At 40.6% G+C, this 21,151-nt stretch overlaps 1 protein-coding gene across 1 annotated transcript; it reads right to left on the bottom strand.

Moving 5' to 3' along the window:
• Positions 1-247: 247 nt before the first annotated feature.
• On the bottom strand, positions 248-19,877 carry cds2 (CDP-diacylglycerol synthase (phosphatidate cytidylyltransferase) 2). The gene is made up of 13 exons (XM_050051571.1): positions 19,691-19,877; positions 11,748-11,890; positions 9,903-9,999; positions 9,258-9,355; positions 8,650-8,789; positions 6,723-6,781; positions 5,650-5,732; positions 5,315-5,402; positions 5,062-5,130; positions 4,080-4,232; positions 3,678-3,797; positions 3,341-3,444; positions 248-1,773 (listed from the first exon to the last, which is right to left on the bottom strand). Exons 1-13 carry the CDS (start codon positions 19,760-19,762, stop codon positions 1,638-1,640), a joined length of 1,362 nt encoding a protein of 453 aa, XP_049907528.1. The 5' UTR covers positions 19,763-19,877; the 3' UTR covers positions 248-1,637.
• Between the last annotated feature and the right edge of the window lie 1,274 nt (positions 19,878-21,151).

Genomic DNA, 21,151 nt, shown 5'->3' with positions numbered 1-21,151 from the left:
AATGCAACACCATCACACTGACTGTTAAATGTCCAAATTTTCAAGCGAAATCCAAGATAGCCTTGATGACATCACTATGACATTATCAGGGTTATTTTCTATTTTCTTAAATTTAGCAAAGGTCCACCCATCATCAGAGAATGCATTATATGACTGTTTTCACAGGCCGAGTAGCACTTCTCCTGACATGTGTTCAAATAACAACAGACAGCATTCATTCAAAATAAGAAACAAAAATGAACTCAACACTTGAGAATCTTTAGTTTTTATATTTTACCACCAAATCAAACAAACATTTGCCAGTGGTATAAATATCACTGTGTATACAGCAGTTAACTGTATTGGCAGACAACCTGAACATCACATGTGTAAGATCACAACTGCTGTCACACAGGGGTCAAGTCAACCAGTGATAGTCATATATTCTGGCTCTCTGCTCTGAAGCTGTGAACGTGGCAAGGTTGCAACACACACAAGCAGATATTGGCGAGGTAAAAATCGTTGTTGTGTCCTACTTGTACTGTCCAACCCAACAATGTCACAGACAGAAGCCATAATGCAACCATCCTACCACCTTACTGCACGTTTAAAACCTGTAACAGCTCCATGACGGAGATAAAAGGTATGAACACAGAACGACTCACTTAAACCAAACAATAAAATGTGATTGTGTTCTACCTCTGAGAGCCTTTCTGCTTTTGCCATTAGATATCAACCATGTGAGGGGCAATTGTGGTTATTAAGCTGAAATGTGTGCTGGTGTCCATTGCACTTGACTCATTATAAAACACTACTTTGTATGGTGTGTCGCTAACCGCTCCTCACAGCACAAAACCAACAAACAGTTCGCTCACAGATTGGATTCTGTATTTGAAAGAGACGCTGATCCTGTCAAACACTTCAGGGTAACTACTATTACCGCCTGATATTACATGACACTGTGATGTCAATGATTTGGCTGAGCGAGAGAGGCTTTGAACAGATGAATGGCAGCAAAAACAGGACACACGCACACAGAAATGCACATGGCAGATGGCAAAAGTGAATTCAGTCTGAATAAAACAGACACAACATTAAGATATAATAGAACATACCAAATATAAAAACCATCTATGTATAAATAGAAACAATCACAACAAAGAAAATTAAAACTTAAATTTGGGGAGAGGGTGCAGCTGGGGTAACAATACAGTGAGTAACAGGGTTGAGAGCAGTGCATTAAAACTAAACAAAAATGTACAATAAAATATTAACACACATTAATAGGTATATAGAGGATAATCTGTATACAGGTAAAAATGTACAGCTGACCAACATTTTGTTCAACAGTGTGAATAGATACGAGTTGGCTATAATGGAAATGTGGAACAGTACAGTAATTCACTAACTCAACCTGAAAACACTGGTGTTCAGAAACATGATTCACAGACTGTAAGAACACAAAGACACTCGACTCTCGTACCCAAACGAAATGGAATGACCCAAGGCTGGAGTTTTTTGTAGTTTTCTTTGTTTTGTTTTTCGCTCACGCAAAGCACTGCGAGTCTCCCAGAGCTCCGGAACTGCGCAGGGCCCTCGGGTACTGCCTTCCTCTCTGGTCTCCCTCTAAGGGCGAGCCGGTGTGAGTGCCGGTGGCTCTAGGCGGCCGCCTCCTCCAGCGCTGGCAGCAGGCCCTTCTCTGTCAGGTGTGCCTTCAGGGAGTTAAAGATGTGGAGCTGCTGATCGGCACGGAGGGCCAGGAGCTGCTGGATCACCTTGCTGGGGTTGGGGCCCCTGAGAGGAAGAAGATATCAGAATCTATTTTATTGGCCAAGTATGTACATACAGACAAGAAACCTGACCGCATCAGTGTGTTTACATGGATATAAATAATCCATTTATGATCAAGGTTTTGGAGTATCCTGTGTATGTGTTTGAGCATGTAAACACCATATACCAGAAACCAAGATAAGACCTTATCTTCTTTATGAGAAACCCAAATCTGCTAGCTGGAGTTCTCTGAAAGAAACCAGGATACTGTCGCATGTATGCACCTTATCCCTGTTACTAACCACCAATAACTATCTGCACAGACGCAGCTTCAGCCATGTGACAGAACAGAAACACAAACCATGGTGGCAGCGGCAGTGTCTCATTTCTGGGGCAATAAAGAAACAAAGTTTTGTCTTTGGGTGATGAAAGATGCTGCATATTATATATAACTGACCAGCTGGTGTCACGACAACAACCCACTCTGGAACAATTGCAAAGCTAAGAGGATGATAGTGGACTTTGAAAGGAAGCAGCAAAGAAATTACGGGTCCTCGGTGGACAGTGGCGTCGACGTCACTGAGGGCCTGACCTGGGCGCTGCACACTGACTCAGTAATGAGAAAAGCAAGGCAGACCATTTTTTCCTGAGACACCTGAGGAAATTCTGGGTATCCCCTCATACACTGAGTAAATTCTACTCCTGCACCATCGAGAGCATCCTGACTGGTACGCATACAGCATCAAACAGGACCCCAAGGCCCTGCAAAGTGTGGTTTGTTCAGCTGATGACAGAGGTGTCCTAACAGGCTGCAGGAGACATGGTGCACCGCTGAGCTGAACTTCTGCTGGACAACCTGTTTCTATTTATAGCCTACCTGTCGCTCACTTTGAAAGTTCTGCAATGGACCAGGAATGGCGGATTCATGAAGTTGAACTGAGGAAATATCTTTCTGATGCCAAGTTATTTCACTTCTAAAAAGCAACATAGTTGTCAGCTGTCTTGAGCACTGATGTTACACACTGCAATGTGATAATATTTGGATGTTGATTTGCTGTTAGGACAAGGTGTCATTGTGCTCCACTCACGAGCGGCTGCTGAGTCATGTGCATAAAATTCAGTACACGATAAACTGGTTTGAAAAATTTGACACCAGCCCAACCTCAGAAATGAGCATTTAAGGTGTCAAGTGGTACTGACAGTGGTACATGTAAAGTGTAGTGTTTAATATTTCCTGTCGCCCTGTTTTGTAACCACCACAGGCACCTGCACAAATGCACCACAGCAATCAGTAACCAGGTCACTAGTTTCTTCATGTATGTATATGGGAAATATGAATAACCTGATTTCTCTGTGCTCAAGTAAGCACCATGTCCCGAATATGATCATGACCACAATGAGCCTTATTGAGCCTGAAATTTATGTCCATGTAAACAGACTCTGTTTGACGTTGATAGTCGGATAAAAGCTGGAGAAAGGTAAAACAAACATTTAACTACTAATCAAACACAGATCCTTTATCCAAAGTGAACTGGAACAGTGTTCTCTATTATTATTCAAGTATCATCCTTTCATATAGACGTGTGTTTACCTGATGAAGCTGGCAATGTATACATTAACAAATGTGGCCATGAGGTACTGGCAGTCGAATCTGTCCATAATGCCACCGTGACCTGGGATAGTGTTGGCAAAATCCTGAAAGGACAAAGGACAGTACGTGAGCTTAGACTGCTCCTCTAAATGTAATGCAAACACAGCAATGTCAACAGACACAGTACACAATACACAGTATAGTGAAATCTTAAAAACTATCTACTGTTAACTTGATAGACATGAGAACGTCAACATTAAGTAAACTATGCAAATATGAACAAGAAACTATATAGTCAGCTGACTGACAGTGTGGTACAGATGTCTGTCATCTCTACCTTGATCTTGAAGGCTCTTTTGAAGCCGCTGGCAAAGAAGCCACCGAATGGTCCCACGATGGAGGCAAAGGAGGAGAGAGCAATGCTGTGGATCTGGAACGGATAGAGGCGCACAGTAGTCTGTGGAGACAAGATGGAAGAGTCAGACCAAAACGGAGAGCAGCAGTTATCAACATTAAACCAGAACTTGAATGTGGGACAGCCTAATAAAGGGTTACTCCACATCTTTTACATAGTTGTCATACTATGAATATCTTGGATCCCCCTTATGATTTGGCATATTGGCACAACATATTTACATTAGTGTGAGTGTGAATCGTGGAGCTATGATGCTAAGAGACAGAGTAAAGCCAAAAAGATGGCAGAAAGAGCATGAGGAGGGGGAGAGCAACTGAGTCTTACGCATCCAGTGACAGACTCCAGGATGCTGGGCAGGGCGTAGTCCTGGAGCTGGAAAAGATCCGATGGCTCACAGTCCACCTGGAAACTATTGGAGTCGTTGTTGAATTCCACCGGGCACACAAAGTAGCGGTAGCCGGCCATTACATAGGAGAGCTGGGAGGAGAACAAGCTTCTGTTACTCTGCAGTCACATCACTGGCCTGCTAGCTCTTAGTTAAGTGAACACTGACAGATTAGAGCCAGGTTTATACTTCTGTGTTGAATATACTGGGCGGATGCTTACCCTACACCTACGCCTGTCGTGCACCGCCACAGAAATGTAAATACACATCGCTGCGACACAGAACTGTTTTGTCTAGGAACCTTGTGTGTTGTAATGGAGGCACATTTTGTACTCTTGTTTACGGCATAGGCTACTTGCATAGGCTCTGTGTAGAGCTTGAGTACAGCTATAAATCAGCTTTAGAGAAGAAGAAAAGCTGCTGCAAAAAGTAGAATAGTGTAAGTTAGTTTACGTTTATTATGATTCATAGATTACATGAATGCTTGATTCACATGGGGCACAACTAAATGAAACAGCCACAGTGATTGTTCACATTTAAATTATTGTGTCTGACATATTGAGGTTAATGAATATATCTTAAAAACTCAGGAGATTGAGAAATGTACAGGAGCTCTTAATGACAACACATAGGTATATCGCAACCTGTTGGTTTTTGTTTATTGCTTATTTTAATGTGTGCAACTGTGGCCAAATGGGAAGTGACAACATGCAAGACTCATTTCAAGATATGTGGTTACATATCTAGCTAACTTTTAAATTAGGAAGTCAAAGCCTGATGTTAAGTAGTGCCGCTTTGCACAATTTCTTTGTAAACAGCCTAATGCAGTAGATTAGTCAATACATTTTTAAATATATATATTTTTTAACTTGTAAAATGTAGAATTCTCTATTAAGGCATACAATAAAAATCCCATCTTACCATGATGCCAAACACAATGGTGGAGAACAATCCACCAATGAATCCCTCCCATGTTTTCTTAGGTGACAGCTGCAGAGGACACAGTGGAGGTGAGGATACCAGGTTAATATATCAACATGTGCCACACAATACTTATGTTATGTGCCAAGTCATCACAACTGATCCTGGAGAGGAGAATTCTCTTTAAATATTGGGTAGGAATGTACAGGAAACCTAAGTTTTATTGGTGAAAAGCAGTCTAGATGTAACCAACCTTGATGAGAGGGGTGCGGCCAAAGAAGAAACCAAACATGTAGGCCATGATGTCATTACAGATCACACAGGAAATTGGCACGATGAACCTGTTTAGATGGAAGAGTTTATATGACTCATAAATGAAACCAAGTGAATTTGCATGGGAAGATGCATGTTGAGGCCGTTTTAAAAAGTAATGCTTCCTACTTGCTAATGCTCTGCTCTTGCTCAAGGCATACAGATTAACGATAAATAAAATAACTGGCTTTCAACATGACTAGGTTTTACTTCTGCAGTAAACATCAGAGAGGAGAAGCCGCTACACATATAAAAAGGAGATCAAAGACTACTCACCAGATCATTCCTTCAAAGAGGTTGTGAATGATGAGGTGAGACTGAGTCACCACAATCAGCAGGGTCACATGAGTCCAGCCAAACTGTGGAGACAACATAGCAAGATTATTCATGACTGTGATTGTTGTACTAAATATTTCTTGACAAGGTGGACATTTAGTAACAACATTTTCTTCACAAATTCAATGTAACACAGGGTGAGTAATGGATATACAAATGGTCATTTAAGGCAGTGGTTCCCAGCTGGTCCAGCCACAGGGTGCAGATTTGTCCTGAGTCATAAGTTCAAGGTCCACACAGTTTAAAATATTCAGCATCATACTTGTGTTTGGCCATGTCATTAAGCTAGTGTGCTGTCTCTGTTAAGTAGCTCTCTTATATTCACTCACTCTACAGCAGGAAACAGCACTTCAAAAGTAAAAACTCTGTGCTGGAAATTCACTGTACTTCAAAATAAAGAGTGATTTTTACAAATTTAAAACATTCATCACTTGGGGTCCATTCAGGATGGACCCGCGACCCACTTTTGGACCGTGACCCACAAGTTGGGTAACACTGATTTAGGGGATGAAGTATTCCTTTAAAAAACTAGCTGCTTTCTCACTTACAGACAGCAAAAGATGTTGGACATACTCAACTGACATTTGGGAATGTTTGTTTATGTGCAGCTGTAGAACTGCCTGTGCTCTGCAAACCCTCCCAGGATAAACGTTTTAATACAGCCCACAGACACAAGAGCAAAGGTTAAATAGCTTTTTTTCTGTCTGGATTTGCTTCATGGCCAAGACATGGGGTTGTTTTGTAATGAAGGCTCAGAGGACCATATTCATAGAATGGATGTTGTGTTACATGATTGGAGGCCATTTGAGTTACCAAGCAACAATTTCACTGGTTGGTTTTCTGGTGAACACAACAAACTGAATACAGTTGGAATGACAGTGTACTGGACATTTCTATTAGAACAATCTCTGGCCCACTTCTCTATACACCTCAGGGTCCGTATTTTAGCTAGCCTCATCAATAACCCAGTAGCCTTGAGGCCGGAGGCCAAGAGGAGGCAGAGTGCCACTCACCATGTAGAACTGAAGGCGGTAGTGCTTCTTCACCAAACTCAGCACAAACATGCAGAATCCTGCAACAACATGACAAACACTGTGTGAAACACTTAATACGAACATAACCAGGGCTGTAGTGCCTAAAAGAAGAGGGAGATTAATTAAGTCAGAAACCCGGTCATCTTTGGTCAAACTCAGCTAAATTTAGCTCGACCTATTTCAGACAAAGCCCGGCGTTAATGTGCAGTGAGTAGGTGAGGATTGCTGGAGCCATTTTTATACACAGACCGAGGTGAGGAGAGGATGTTGCAGAGCTGAGAGTGTGTGAGAGAAAGAGTGCTTCTAATGGGAGGAAAGAAGCACACATACTGTAGACCCTAGGAAGCTGGTGGACTTAAAGGTTTTACATTGACATTTCCTCCCTTCCACATTAGACGCAACATCTACAGCATCTAAAAAATATGGCATGACCCAACACTGCAGATTCGAGCATTTTCTGGCGCCATTATCTTCAAAGCCTCGCTCCTCTAAGACGTGAGAAAGCCGGGCCCTTCAGTTTCACCTTGAGTCTAGTAGGCAAGACGCAGAAACAGTCTGGGCGCTTCCTTCCTCACCACATCCTGTTTGGCATCAGCCAGTAGCTACAGCAGAATAGAAAAACCGACTGACAACCTGCAGTACAGGAAGTGGGATGTCTCCAGTTTGCACGATGCCTGAAATAACTATCTTTGTAAGTTTCTAACCTAATAATGTACACCGAGCAATGCCACAAAGTTATCTTTTTTTTTTTTAAATTCTAAATGTTGATATACAACACTGAATGAAAAGATTTTGATTTTGACGGATAGTTAAATTTCAGATAAGCCAAAATAAACAATCAGTGTCATTTTCTGGGACAAATCTGAGAGTTCCTGAGGCTGTCTTGTCTTTTGTAATCAATGTCATTAGCAGATGTCAGTCTGAACAGTAGCTTCACTCATAAATATATATCCTTAGCTGTGTGGAGCAGCACCTCTTCTCTTTTTCTCCTGAGTTTAAAGGTTTCATTTGACACTCACTAGGTCACCCTGTGGCATCTTTGGATTGGACTTTATAGAAGAAAGAAGTCACTAGAAAACCTGAGTGGCTGTTTTGTAATATCCCAAGTGACTTTTTTTCTGCCTAGCCAGCACAATTAATGTACTACACAAGAATAAGTTGTGGCTGCTGTATAACTGGCATGACATGAGCCAATACTGAATGACCTGAGTGAGTAAATGTCCGTATGGCCCACTGGCATGTTGATGTGGCACACTGACAAAATGACAACATAACAGTGAAATGACAGGAAGTTATTCCAGTTAAAGAACTATTCCACTGCTTTTCATAAAACTGTGCTGTCTATGCAGTAAAAAAAAACCTAAATACTTTTGAAATGTGTGCTATAAGACCAGAGAAATCAGAAAAAGAGTTGTGGCATGTGCTTTTGCTCAGGAAGTAGAAAACCTACAACTACCAGAATGCACTGTGCCACACTGGATCAATAAATGCTCCCACTGGTTGGTGGCGTAATGCGAGCTTGCCTTTTTTACCACAGGTAAATATATATGGTGGCCCACTGGTAAGGGAGAAACAGGCAACACAGTCACAGAATCTTGGTGCATATTTGATCAGCAGAGCCTAGTTTTACAGACTGATTTAAGTTTGGTCCAAGTTTGACAGAGAGGAGTGGGTCTCTCACTCGATCCACTGCTATACTCTTTGTGTCAGTGGTGGTGGGCATATGAAAGTGCAGAAGTACAATCTGTAGATCAAGCAACAATCCTAGAGTCAGCGAAAATCAGCTGGATGATACATTTCACAAGTGATTGAGTATCGGCCAAGTGTCCCTTTAAGTTAATCCCCTCCACACAGGACATGAGGGCAGACATTATTAAAGACTTTATTTTCAGGTGAGTGTTTGTACCTGTGAGGTAGAGGGCAAAGGAGATAAAGCGGTGGTATTTGCTGAGGATGCGAAGTGGCTCCTCTCTTTGCACCAGTGTGAAGAAGTAGTCTGTCACCGTCTCGCCATAGAAGAAGTAGTTCACACACAGCAGGAAGTACCTGTGAAGCGGGGGGGGGGGGGGCAAATGTACAGGACTTGCGGCTTTAAAAATATGATATCAGCTAATGAAACTCTGTGTTCAGTATGCCTGCAGAAAAACCAGTGAGGCCAAGTGAATTCACTTGGAATGAAACATGTTTCACAGTTTTGAGTTTTCATCAGGTTTTTTTCAGGTGCAGGCATAGTGAAAGGACTCTGCTATCTATCACACTACAGGGTACAGCACAATTGCTTAAATCAAAACAGCACTAATGATTCAAAATATTTTGCCATTTTTGCTGATTGGATTAATGATCTATAGGCTACTCCAGATGTAAGCAGGTCAGAAAACAAACCTCAGGCAGTCTGCAACAAAATAAAACATGAGACAACACAATAAGAAAGAAGCATGCAAGGATATTTGCTGCGTTCATGACTCCTCTACAAAATGTGCTATACTGTGTGTGATTGTGTTTGTGTGCCCCCACCAGCTCAACGTCCTGAACCAGGGCAGGTGGTAGGAGTGGTACACACTGTAGCCGATGGTGATGATTTCTTGGAAGCACTTGATCTGAACACAGAGGACCTGCACAGAGAAACACTGTGTCACCAGGGACAACACTACTGTGTGTGTGCGTGTGTGTGTGTGTGGGTGCGTGCATGCGTGTGTGCGTGCGAGAGAGAGAGTACGTCCTACGTCCTGGTGACCTAGTGACACAAAATGGCTGACAGGCCTATTTTCAGGGAATCCCCAGATAACTGGAGCAGCAATCCTGCATTCTATTAAAGAGCCTGGATCTCATTAATCTGTGAGATTACGTTTCTCATTTGTGTGCTAAAGTTCAATTGAATGTGCTGCATAGAGACATTAAGGTATGGAAACTAATGCATTGTACAACTCATTGAGAAAATGAACTGTGTACCCTAACTAAACATGTAAATATATGAGACAATGGCTCATTATATTTGTCACATTTTAAACCATGACTTATGTTTATTGTTACACCTCTATGCTACCACTTTTTGGAAGTAACTTCCCCCTTGGTGTTTCATTTGACTGAAGCAACACATTTTTTGTAAGGTAACGCCAGAAGTGTCAGATCTTTTGCACATCACCATCAGTTCGTACTCACAATCATCATAAGCACCATGGGGCCAAGGTAGATGATGAAGAAGAAGAAGGAGATCATGGCTAGCGTGAGGATGCCTCGTACCCACCAGTTCTTCCATCTTAAGGACATACACACACACACAGACATAGATAAATCAATTTTGTAGTTAAAAGTCCTTTTAAAAACAGAACAAAGCGGGTTAAGTAAAAAAAAAAAAAAATGGTAACAGCAGAAAACTAGAGAATAAAAAGGTGGTCATATGGGTCAGCTGTCTTGTGTGAGAAATAGGCACAGACATGGTGATGTAAGGTGGCAGGTGTGCATTAAAATTGCATGACAGGATACCTCAAGCATAGTTGCAGTGTTTGACAGTGTCCCTCAAGATTATCAGTTATATGTGTGGTGACTGTTAAAAGAGGACCTAGTATGCTTGACATTATGATGTCACAATGAAGTTGACTTTTGACTTTTTGGATGTAATATGTCATCACTTCATCATTTTATCCTATTAGACATTTATGTGAAATGTAGTCATAATTGACAATGTGTGGCAAATTTGAGGACTTAACATGTGATATTTACTTCTATTCAATCAGTGTTTTATTTCCACCTTTAATGTAACACCTAATGTTATTAGTCAGTAATGATAAAATAAGGACTTGTGTCATTCAGACATGGCTGTTCCTCAGACAAGTTAATGAGGTGATCCCCACTTTACTCTGTCCAAAACTGCCATTTTGCTGGCAGCTAGCTAGTTAGCTAGCTAGCTTGCTAACTCCACCATTGCTACACTGGTTACAGACAATAAGGAATACAGTAAAACAGGATTGTCAGCATCTATGATTCTGTCAACCTGCCAGCGCCTGTTCATTTAGAAAGAACAACAGCTAATGGGAACACTAACACTTACATCATCACTCACTCACTCACTCACTCACTCAGTCATTCACTCATGGACAGACTTTTGTGTTTATGAGACTGGCCTCGCCCTTGCAGTCTCGCCAAACATCATCAATATAAGTTTCTGAACACAACCGGACATGTTACAGCAGGAGAGACGCAGGAGAAATTAGCAGAGATAAATTAACAACATCAGCAACAAAGTTTATATGTTTCCCTGATGTTAGCATGTAGCTTCATTTAGCAGTGTATGCAACATAAAGTAAACACTTGCAGTCACGTGTCTGGAGCAGATGACCATATAAACACACTATGATGTCATACTGTAGCCAGAGTATAAAAAACTGTTGGAAACAGAGTGTTCAGAATGTGAGGAAACCTAAAAGTTTTACTCACAGATTACTTCTTCATACGTTTACCTCATTATTTGAAACTTTAGTCACATTTAAATTAAACATTCTTCATTGTAACATGACATATAAGACACAACATACAGGAAAGCATAATAGGTCCCATATAATTATCCATAATATATAGTGTTAAAACAGTAGTGTAGCTGTGTGGCATGCAGGGACATCCCCAGTTTGATATTGATAGTGTTTCTGCCTGGAATAAAGGTTCAAGAGTTCAGTGATTCATATCTGCTGTTCAAAGGAATCTCAGTGTGAGGAGGGACTCCTTTGAATGAATCACACCTCCACATATGTAGCAATGCTGCAGAGTCCAGAAAAAAACTGGGCCTGTAGCTCTATACAGGAACACTGTAGTGACTCACAGAGTACAGATCAGTTCCTGACTTCCAGAACTATTTTTATATTCGATGCTGATCATCATCTATTCAGGGAAAGTTTACTGAGCATGCTTGAAGCCCTGTTTTTACGCTCATATCGTCAGATACCGTAAGGACTTTTTATCACTGTAGACAGAAGTCAGCAACATGGTTTTTCTCTTTGACCATGATCATACCTTGAGGAGAGTCCGGACAGGGCCTTGTTTAGAACCACAGGGGTGTCATCAGGAGGAACTGGCACCTCTGGGACCCCTGAATCCACCTTGGACTCGCCGTCTGACGCCCCATCTTTTTCCACCTTCAGCTCACTGTCTGAACCCTGACAAACAGAAAGAGGAGAACTAAGACCCTGACATTTAGCAACGATATGGTGCTGTAGCGATAGGACAACAGGTGCAAACACAGAATCACAAGAAACTTTTAAGAGTCACTCAAGTATAATTCTTGTTTAGATATTTGTACAGTGTATTCTATCAGTGGTGCCTCAAATGTTTCATCCCTTTGCAACTATCTAAGGACATACCATATGACTGTATTTACAGTGACCCAGCAACACATTGCCAGTGGAGCTAAAGAAATGTAAATGGAGCTATTTATCTATGTCACAGTGTAAATAGTCAAGCTAAAAATAAATACTCTTTACATGGTGACTGCCATAGGAATGGCCTCAAACTAACTCACATGATATGGTATCTAGGTTAGATGGCTCTTGGAATTTTTTTTAGCCTTTTAGAGCATAAACACACAACACATAGCACATCATGTCCCTCAGCACTTCATTGCAAAAACAGCTCCCCACTGAATAAATGTCAGCTGCTGTGTTCTGAGATATACCCTCGAAACACATTTTTCATTGTTTTACTGAATTTCATTTGGAAGATGCTGTCATCTGACTTTCTGAGCTGGATACAGTCATTTATCATGACTGAGTCAAACAGTGTCACTAGCGAAGTAGGGATGAATAAATGCAGGAAGAAGCAGCCATCTAGGCATACATTGTTTCTAAACTTTAAATGCAAAGTCAGTTGGAGCACATCACCTTATCATTACTACACTGTAGCCCCATTATGATCCGAGGTGCCCAATTTTCCGCCTCGTAGGGTAGTCATATTGGCGGAACCCTTTTAGTTTAAACAGACAGAGGCGGCCTTCCACAACGGGAGGGGCTGTTGAAGACTTGTGGGAGGAGCTGTTGATGACGCTGCGCGTGCGAGCCACTGGCAGTGGATAAACAGGAAACAGCTGATAGCAGGAATTTTTGTATATCAAGGCTGCGGGGGATGTGCACTGGCTGAATCTGAGCCGCCGACNACTTGTGGGAGGAGCTGTTGATGACGCTGCGCGTGCGAGCCACTGGCAGTGGCTAACCAGAAACAGCTGATAGCAGGAATTTTTGTATATCAAGGCTGCGGGGGATGTGCACTGGCTGAATCTGAGCCGCCGACCAAAGGTCTGACTTCCGAGCTGCTGCCTGCTCTCCACCCGGAGAAGTACTCCACAGTGGCGGGGAACGAGGTGAAGGGACCGTGGCTAGCTAGCCAATTCTTGTTTTATTTGTAGTCTGATAGAGAGAGCATGAGAGGCAAGGCAGGACTGGAATTACTATTTGAATTAAAACTCTCCTGCCAATAGAAATAATACACACATTTATAGTAAATTAAACAGCTTTTCCTTGCAAATTGGCTTCAAAAGAAAGCAAATTGTAAATAATTTAAAAGCTCTTTAAAGCCACAAAGGTGTTTTTCTGCTCTGTCAGATCACAGTTCTGCTCAGGTTGAAGTTGGGTGAAGCTATGCTGGGTTTTTTGAGGTCACCAAACTCTATTAACCTCAAAGAGTGATAAAGGTTTAAGTTGTCCCTCTGTAACAGGCACAAATAACAAACTAGAGTAAGTGAGATATCAATTGATCATTTACTTAGCTCTACCCCCATTTGCTACTGTTGCTATGCCTGTCAACATTTCAATTCTAACAGGGTATCCTGTGTAGTTTACAATTACAGTGGCAGATTTACCACTCGATATTCATACTATGCTTGAAAGAGTAAGTCTTAAATTTCAAACAAAAGTCAATAAAAGCAGGTTTCTCTTATTTCTATCAACCGAACATCAGATGTATTGTCTGAAATGGGAAGTGTCCCCCAGCAGATTTTATTGGCTGCAGCTAGCTAGCTAATAAGCACTAGCTCTAAGTTGAAAACTCTTTCACTTTACTTAAAGGATGAGGACTGAATTAGGGAAATAGCATGCAATCACAGGTAGCAAGTTTGGCTGGGGTTGCTGGAGTTTGAATTTACTCCTAACAAGGGCAGGGCGGAAAAACAATAATGATAATTATCTCAATATACTTTTCCTCGACAGAAATTTAATAAATGTTCAATAAATCTTCGATCCACTTAAACCACCCATATGCCTGTAGAAGGGGCCGGTAATGCACCTTTTCATCAGCAGTGAATGATCCCACGCTACTTCACCACATCATAAATGTCAGTCTTTTGTAGTTTTGATTGAAAAACGGCAAGAATGACATACTGTGGGTGTAAAATTTGTTTGCAAAATACTTACCGCAACTGAAATCTTTCTTTTGTCTATTGATGTTGGTTACATTGTCAGCTTACAAAATGTTTTACACCGTCTGTACAAAGACATGCTGACCAGATTTGTTATTTCTTTGTCTAATCATTGTTTTAATTGATGACATTATTTGGATTATAATTGTTTTGAATCTACTTCAGATGTGTTAAAATCAACTGCTGTTTGGCAAATTATTGTCATGTTCTCACAATCAATCATAGCTTCAATCACATCTAACCATATGGTTTCTTCAGCGTTCACTCCGAAGCAATAACCAGCCTTTAAACTTGAAAGAAATTATGATTTGACATTCATCATGATAACAAGTATTGACATTGATTGATACAGTAATTTTTATTGTGATAACATTTTAGCTATATCACCCAGCCCTACTTCAAATCAAATGAGGAGCAGGACAGAGTGACTGACCATTAGCCTAAACTCTGAGATACTAGCATCTTAGCTTCCTCACAATTGATCTGTCAGTCCTGAACATGCATTTTTTCCTTTACTAATAATAGGACATAATATTGTAGTAGACAAAAACACTGTTTTGTCCACCCCTTACACTTTCTGCTTTCATGTTTTTGGTTTGGGGAAGAAAGACAATATCCAATATCTTACAAAGTAGAGTTTCTCTCTAACTACATGCACACTGCTTCAACCTATGGAAAAATTCGGAGCTTGACAGACTTGACCTCGATTTGCTAAGCTATGATTGGATAATCACTGCTCGGGAGAGAGGTTTAGAAAACAGTCAATTAAGCTCAGTCTATATGTCAGACAGGAAAAATGTAATTTGCCAAAATAATTGAAAACACGTGTGTGTTTAGTCCAGTCCTTTCAACACCACTTACCACTTAATTCACAATACATATATATTCTGTGTTCTATGTAAACTGAAGTGTACTAAAACAAATACTGATATGATACTGAACAAAGAGCAGCAGCTTCATCATATCAGAGTAGACATACAGTATTTAGCAAACAGCAGCAGATCTGCCAGTGCAAGGCTATGCGTGGGCGGCTAACACTGCGCCAATCCATCTCCATCCATATTGTTGATTTCTCAGAACCATCTGTTCACTGATGGAGGCCTTATCAAAACACACTGATCTCTGCCTCTCCATGGCAACAACAATCAGAGAATGGCTGTCATCAGACAGTGGCAGTCACCCGCAGCAGCTCGTATGAAAACAGAGAGGTTTCTTCAGGTCAGTCTATCCTTTCACTTTTCACCCCCCACAGACATCTCTGCTGCTGTGACCAAATTAGGCTCGGAGTTCTCACCTCACACACAGCAGATGGTCAGCTTGCTGTTTTAGGATGGCCACTCATATTAGACACTACTACAGCTGGATGTTTCCTTAATAATAATATACCTCTGTTGCTTTTTACCTTAACAGCCCTTTCGGCACATTCAACTTTAAAAAGCTGACAACAAACATACATTATTGCAGTTACATTCCTGCCATCATTTACTTTCTTAGAACCTTATTTCCCTTTCTTAAATGGGCTAAACGGACTGTGACAATGTACAATCAACCACCTCACAACTATGTCGAATACTAAATTACATTGTCAATGCAACTGATTTGTCAATCACAGTCACATCTTTGTGCAAATATAAGATAAGATAAGATAAGATAAGATAAGACAAACTTTATTGATCCCACACTGGGGAAATTTAAAATATAGGGCTTTTAAGACTTTTTAATGCCATTCAGAATAAAATTTAAGACAAAGTTTACAATAACCAAAACTTAAGAAACTGACATGAACCAATAGTGATTACTTACAGTTAGGGACAATTTTGCCACAATATTAGCATATGTAACATCAAACATGAGTTTTTGGAGAAACACCTGGCATTATTTGGCAGGGGATTTTTTTTTTGGCAATTTTGTGTTTTCACCCTGCATGTGGTGATTCCCATTGTGCAGAGTTTGAAAAACCTTTCTACATAAAGCACACAGAACCTCGTATGCACTGCCTTATAGCTGCTTCAGCCATGCCGCAAAATCTTGGTTAAATGGACAATTTTCATTAAATTTGTGCTTCCCTCATTACACCCAGGGTACAGTGACAACTAGCAGAGAGTGGATCCTCTGCTCCGAGCATCCCAGCGAAACACAAATTATGAGAATTGATGGTTCTATTATCCTGATTTGCCTGACGTTGACTTGGGAGACATTTGGTAATTTATTTAGATTATTTCAAGATTTTATACTGCAGAGAAAAAAAAAGATTATTTAAATCATAATTCCAGTGTCGCAGGTTTTTTAAGACCTTTGAAAGATTGATTTAAGACATTTGAATACAAAAAAAGGCCTTAGTTTTATATTAAAGAATTCAATGCCTTTTAAGACTCTTAAAGGATCCACAAGAACCCTGCCAAAGACTTCCACAGTACGAAGGTACCATGAATTGCTTAACCAGTACACCAGTACAGTTTTATAGTATGATTGTGCAGTGTTTTTGTCCAGTTCCATAAGAGACCGACATACTCTTCATTAATAGGAGAACAAGTCAAATCCACAAGGAAAAAAAAAATCTGCACCCACAGATCCTTACACTCTATATATTTATGTAAGGCACAATGAATGAAACTGTGAACTAGTTGGACAAATATATTAAGTACAGATTCTACGGCAACATATTTTCTTATCTTCTGGTTATATACCGAAAAAAGAAATTGTTTTAAAAAGATCCTTTCCAAGTTAAAACAAGATACTTTTCACAATATAAAGACATATACCAGATTATTCAGTTTTAAATAGGCTACTTATTATCACAACAAATCAGATCACTCAAAATCAATGTATTAATAAAAAAGAAGCTGCATGGAAAATATGTTGTCCTAATGTAAGAAAGATGTCACTTAAAGTAGAAATGTTTCTCAAATAATTGAAAACATTTTTTTGTCAGCATGTGTCCACCTTTGTTACAGTGTCCCTGAACAAAACACTGATTCCTTCTCTGGATCAACTCACCTACAAGAAATTAAAACTGTAAATTTTTCCAAGATTTACAAAATTTCTGTGACCTTCCTTCAAACTATATGAAACACTCTTAAAAACAGTGTGCACTGTCAATAGTTCAAACCACCGACTTAACACATACAGACCCATTCTCCGCCTGCTGGTTTCTATGGAGACAATATCCGTCAGTCAGGATGCTTGAGTTAAAAATAGGCGCTCTCTTCACATAAACACTCCTCCCCTTTCATGCTTTCTGGTAGACCAGCGTCAACACTGAGTGTCTCCGTTTTGTTTATCTCCAATTCAATAGATAAGCAAGATCTCCAAGCTGTCGAAGGATGAGCACATTTATCTTTCAAGGTCATCTTTACTGGGATATTAGAGCTTCTAGATATTGCAACAGAGGAGCGTGGCTCCTTCAGAAATAAAGCAAAGAGGAAAAGAGTTGGTTTGTGATTCACCTTCCCAGCTGTGTCGTGCCATCAGCTCATGAGGCACAAACATTTTAAAGCAACTGTTTTAAAATGTCTTGACTGGCTAAATACCACACGTGTTCACAGGGTCATTTACAATGAGACTTCCAGAAATCGCCTGAAAGAACACACAATGTCTAAAATTAGAAATATACACAACCAGATGATGCACCAGGCAGATATCCAAAAATGGTATTGCAGCGGAATTTCGAGGCAGCTTTAAAGTGTATCTCATTTGATAACAGTGTGACTCATTCATATGTTCATGAGCTGAATTTCACCCTACTCCTGACTATGCAAAGCAACATAATAAGTACCTAGCTTAAACTACTGCCAACCTCATTTCATAAACCAATGTCATTTTCTCTAGTGTTGTCCCTTTAAAGCTGATCCAGATAAAAAGGTCATTGCAGGGCCAGAATAGATTTTACCTTTTTTTCCCCAACTTTTTTTCTCCATCATTTACTTGTTGATCACTATGATGCTGAAAAAAGGATCCACCTGAACAGCTTTATGTCCTGTTACCTCACCTTAAGCACATGACAATTAACAATTTGCCTAAATTTCCATACCCCCATTGGACACTTGTGGCACACAAACACAATGATTTCCACATTTGCACTTGCATTTTGCCCGTCCTACTCCACACTAAATGAATCCTAGTTTTACTCAAGCACGTTCCTCAATATTTAGAACATTAGCATTTGGCCCCCAAAGTAAAAAAGACGCAAAAAAACCCCAAACCTCCTCCATGTCATATGTGCCACCATGTTCAAACAGACTCTACACCTTTGTGGATGGGAGAAACATTAGAGGGATAAACTCAAACTGACAGTCAACGCCTTGCTAAATTGGAATAATATGACCTAAGTAGCACTATACCCATGTGTGGGAGGTAATTAACTGATTGTATAACCACTCCACATAAGAACCACAAAGGCAGCTTCTTAAAGTACTCACTGCTGGGCTGCTCTACAAAGCCCAGAAGACATACAATAATAAATAACATATTGAAGGAAAAGTCAAAGCACTTTGTGGGCTGATTGGGCTTCACTAGTGAATTACCATTTCCCTTGTATGCGTATTGTGGTCAGTTGCTGTGATGTAGCTAATAAATCGGCCACTCTCCCTCTGCTTTTAGCTGTTTTTCAATTATCTGTAATCACGTCCTCTCGTCTTAGAGAGATCCCTACATCCATCACCACGCCCCTTTGTTCGACATCCATGTTGACAGCGCAGATAATGCGGTTATTTTCCCTTCACTTTGGATACACACGACAGTAATTACAATACATTGATGGACAGCATTAGGCCTGAAGCAGCTGTAATTACTGTTGTAGCATTCAGACCAGCTAAGCTAATGTTGTGACACTGTACTGCCGAGTCCTGACTGTGAAGCTGTCGAGCAGTAAAGATGCTACATCGTTAGCTAACAGCTAACGTTGATGGAAAAACAAATAGTTATGAGTGAAGACAGTCTTCCCCGGTTATTAGAGGAGGTGACATGGTGTTTCTCGCTTGAGGGTTTCTTTAACGCCTCTGCAGACGTGATATAACACCGTTTATGTGGGTAGCTGCAAAACGTCTTACCAGACACCCGTCAAATAGTTTACAATTTAATATTGCTTTGCTTAGCATAAAGCAAAAACATCTTTTCAGACATAACCTTAGGTTTTTTCCGATGCAAGGACAGCCTGTCTGTAAATCGGCATATACCTGACAAAGACAGCTGAGTTCATTTCGATATAATTTAACTCATGCATTTAGTTTGCCTGTTGTTTTCACGACGAACGCACACACAGGAAGACCGTAAGCAGCATCAGCCAATCAAGTCCAAAATTTGAGTAGTTTGGCGGATTATTTGTACCGAGGATTCAGCGGCTTTTAGGAGCTTTTGAGTAGCTTTTACTATCCTGCTACGTGAGGGACTATGCCCACAGGAAAGCCGACGTCAAAATGTATCGCTTATGACATACTTTTTCCTCTAGCTGCATGAACCACCGGATGATACATTAGGACTTACAAATCGCTAGCTGGCTAACTAGCGTCTGCTTCACTTCCAAACGATTTGACTGAGCTCTGGATAACGTTACCTTGTCCTCTGACGGCTGCTGCTGTAACGTCGGGTCCGTGTCTTTGGTCCCACGGTGCCTTAGCTCTGTCATTTTAGCAGATTGTAGCCTGACGACTACAGCGAAGGTCCTGTGTCTCCGAGACACTCACTCGTTATTTGGGCTGTCAGGTCTCCTGCTAAGCTTGTAGCTAGATTCTGCTTCGTCCTCTTCTTCTTCTTTGAGTTTAATGGCAGTTGGCAAACCAGCTTTCAGGCGCATTACCGCCACCTACTGGACTAGGTGTGGCGCAGTAAATTGGCAGGAAACTAAACTAAAATATATTATTCCTGTTAATCATAAATAGAAGCTTACATACGATCATTGATGTCTGTTCAAGTAGATTCCCTAATGTAATACTGTGCTTTTCTTCAGTAAGTCCTGTTTCTAACTTTCTTCTTTCTTCTAGCTGTTGCAATCTATCAGTAGCCTACATGTCTCACCATCCCCAGTTTGTTACAGTGTGTACATAGTCCAGTAGGATGCTTCCATATTATATGGAAAGTGTCATTTAATCCTGTATGCCCAATCCTCAAATGCGTAATGACCATCTCTTCCCTTGGGCTCCCACTCTGTAATCTACCAACACCTGCATGTTTCTGTAAAGGTGTCTTCCGGTGTCACTTAAGTCCCAATATTCCTGCCAGGTTTTGTGCATACAGTCCTTTATGATAGTTTTAACCTCTGCTTTACTTAATGGTACTTGCATGTCAGTGAACTGTCATTTTAGTGATTGTTTAGCCAATATGTCTACTTTCTCCTTTCCTTCCACCCTTACATGTGCATATCCAGTTCCCTGCAATGTAGTCTGAGCAGCACATGATAAATTTCATAATATCCTGTCTGCATGATGACTTTCCAGTCATGATGCTCGAAAGTGCTGACAAGCTATCAAAGGCGATTACAACACTGGGTAGGTTATTTTCTTCCACACATTGTAATGCTAATAATATTTCAGTTAATTCAGCTGTATACACTGACAGGTGGTACTTTTTAGGCTCTCTTTCAATTTCTTTTGCAGACTTGTATCTATGGTTGGCATAATGAATCTTCACAGAGGTATAGCTAATAATGGAACAGTGTCTTATTTATATATCACACAGGCTCCATTTGAGTCCTAACATTCCCTACCCAACCCAAAGCTGGACTCATTATGTTGCCAACAATCCTGTAGAACAGCTTTTGTTGGCCGTGATCTACTCTGCCCTCGCAGATTAACTCAATATGCCAACATAAGCTTGACCCTCCTAATTCATGGAGGCATTTCCCCCATTTCACCTTGCAACTCAGATACTGGTGATGTTTGAAATGCTCTACTACAAAGTCAGAAAGTTTAAGCCTCTGCACTATCAAGCTTTATGAGGTTGGTTTCTGCTGCAGACATATAAACTACACATCCATAATCTAGGACTGCTCTCATAAGAGCAGTAAATGTTTAATACA

Source organism: Epinephelus moara, chromosome 8 (genome assembly GCF_006386435.1).
Source record: "Epinephelus moara isolate mb chromosome 8, YSFRI_EMoa_1.0, whole genome shotgun sequence".
Taxonomy (NCBI): domain Eukaryota; kingdom Metazoa; phylum Chordata; class Actinopteri; order Perciformes; family Serranidae; genus Epinephelus; species Epinephelus moara.
The sequence above is the reverse complement of the archived record's forward strand: the minus strand, read 5'-3'. Positions and strand labels throughout refer to the sequence as shown.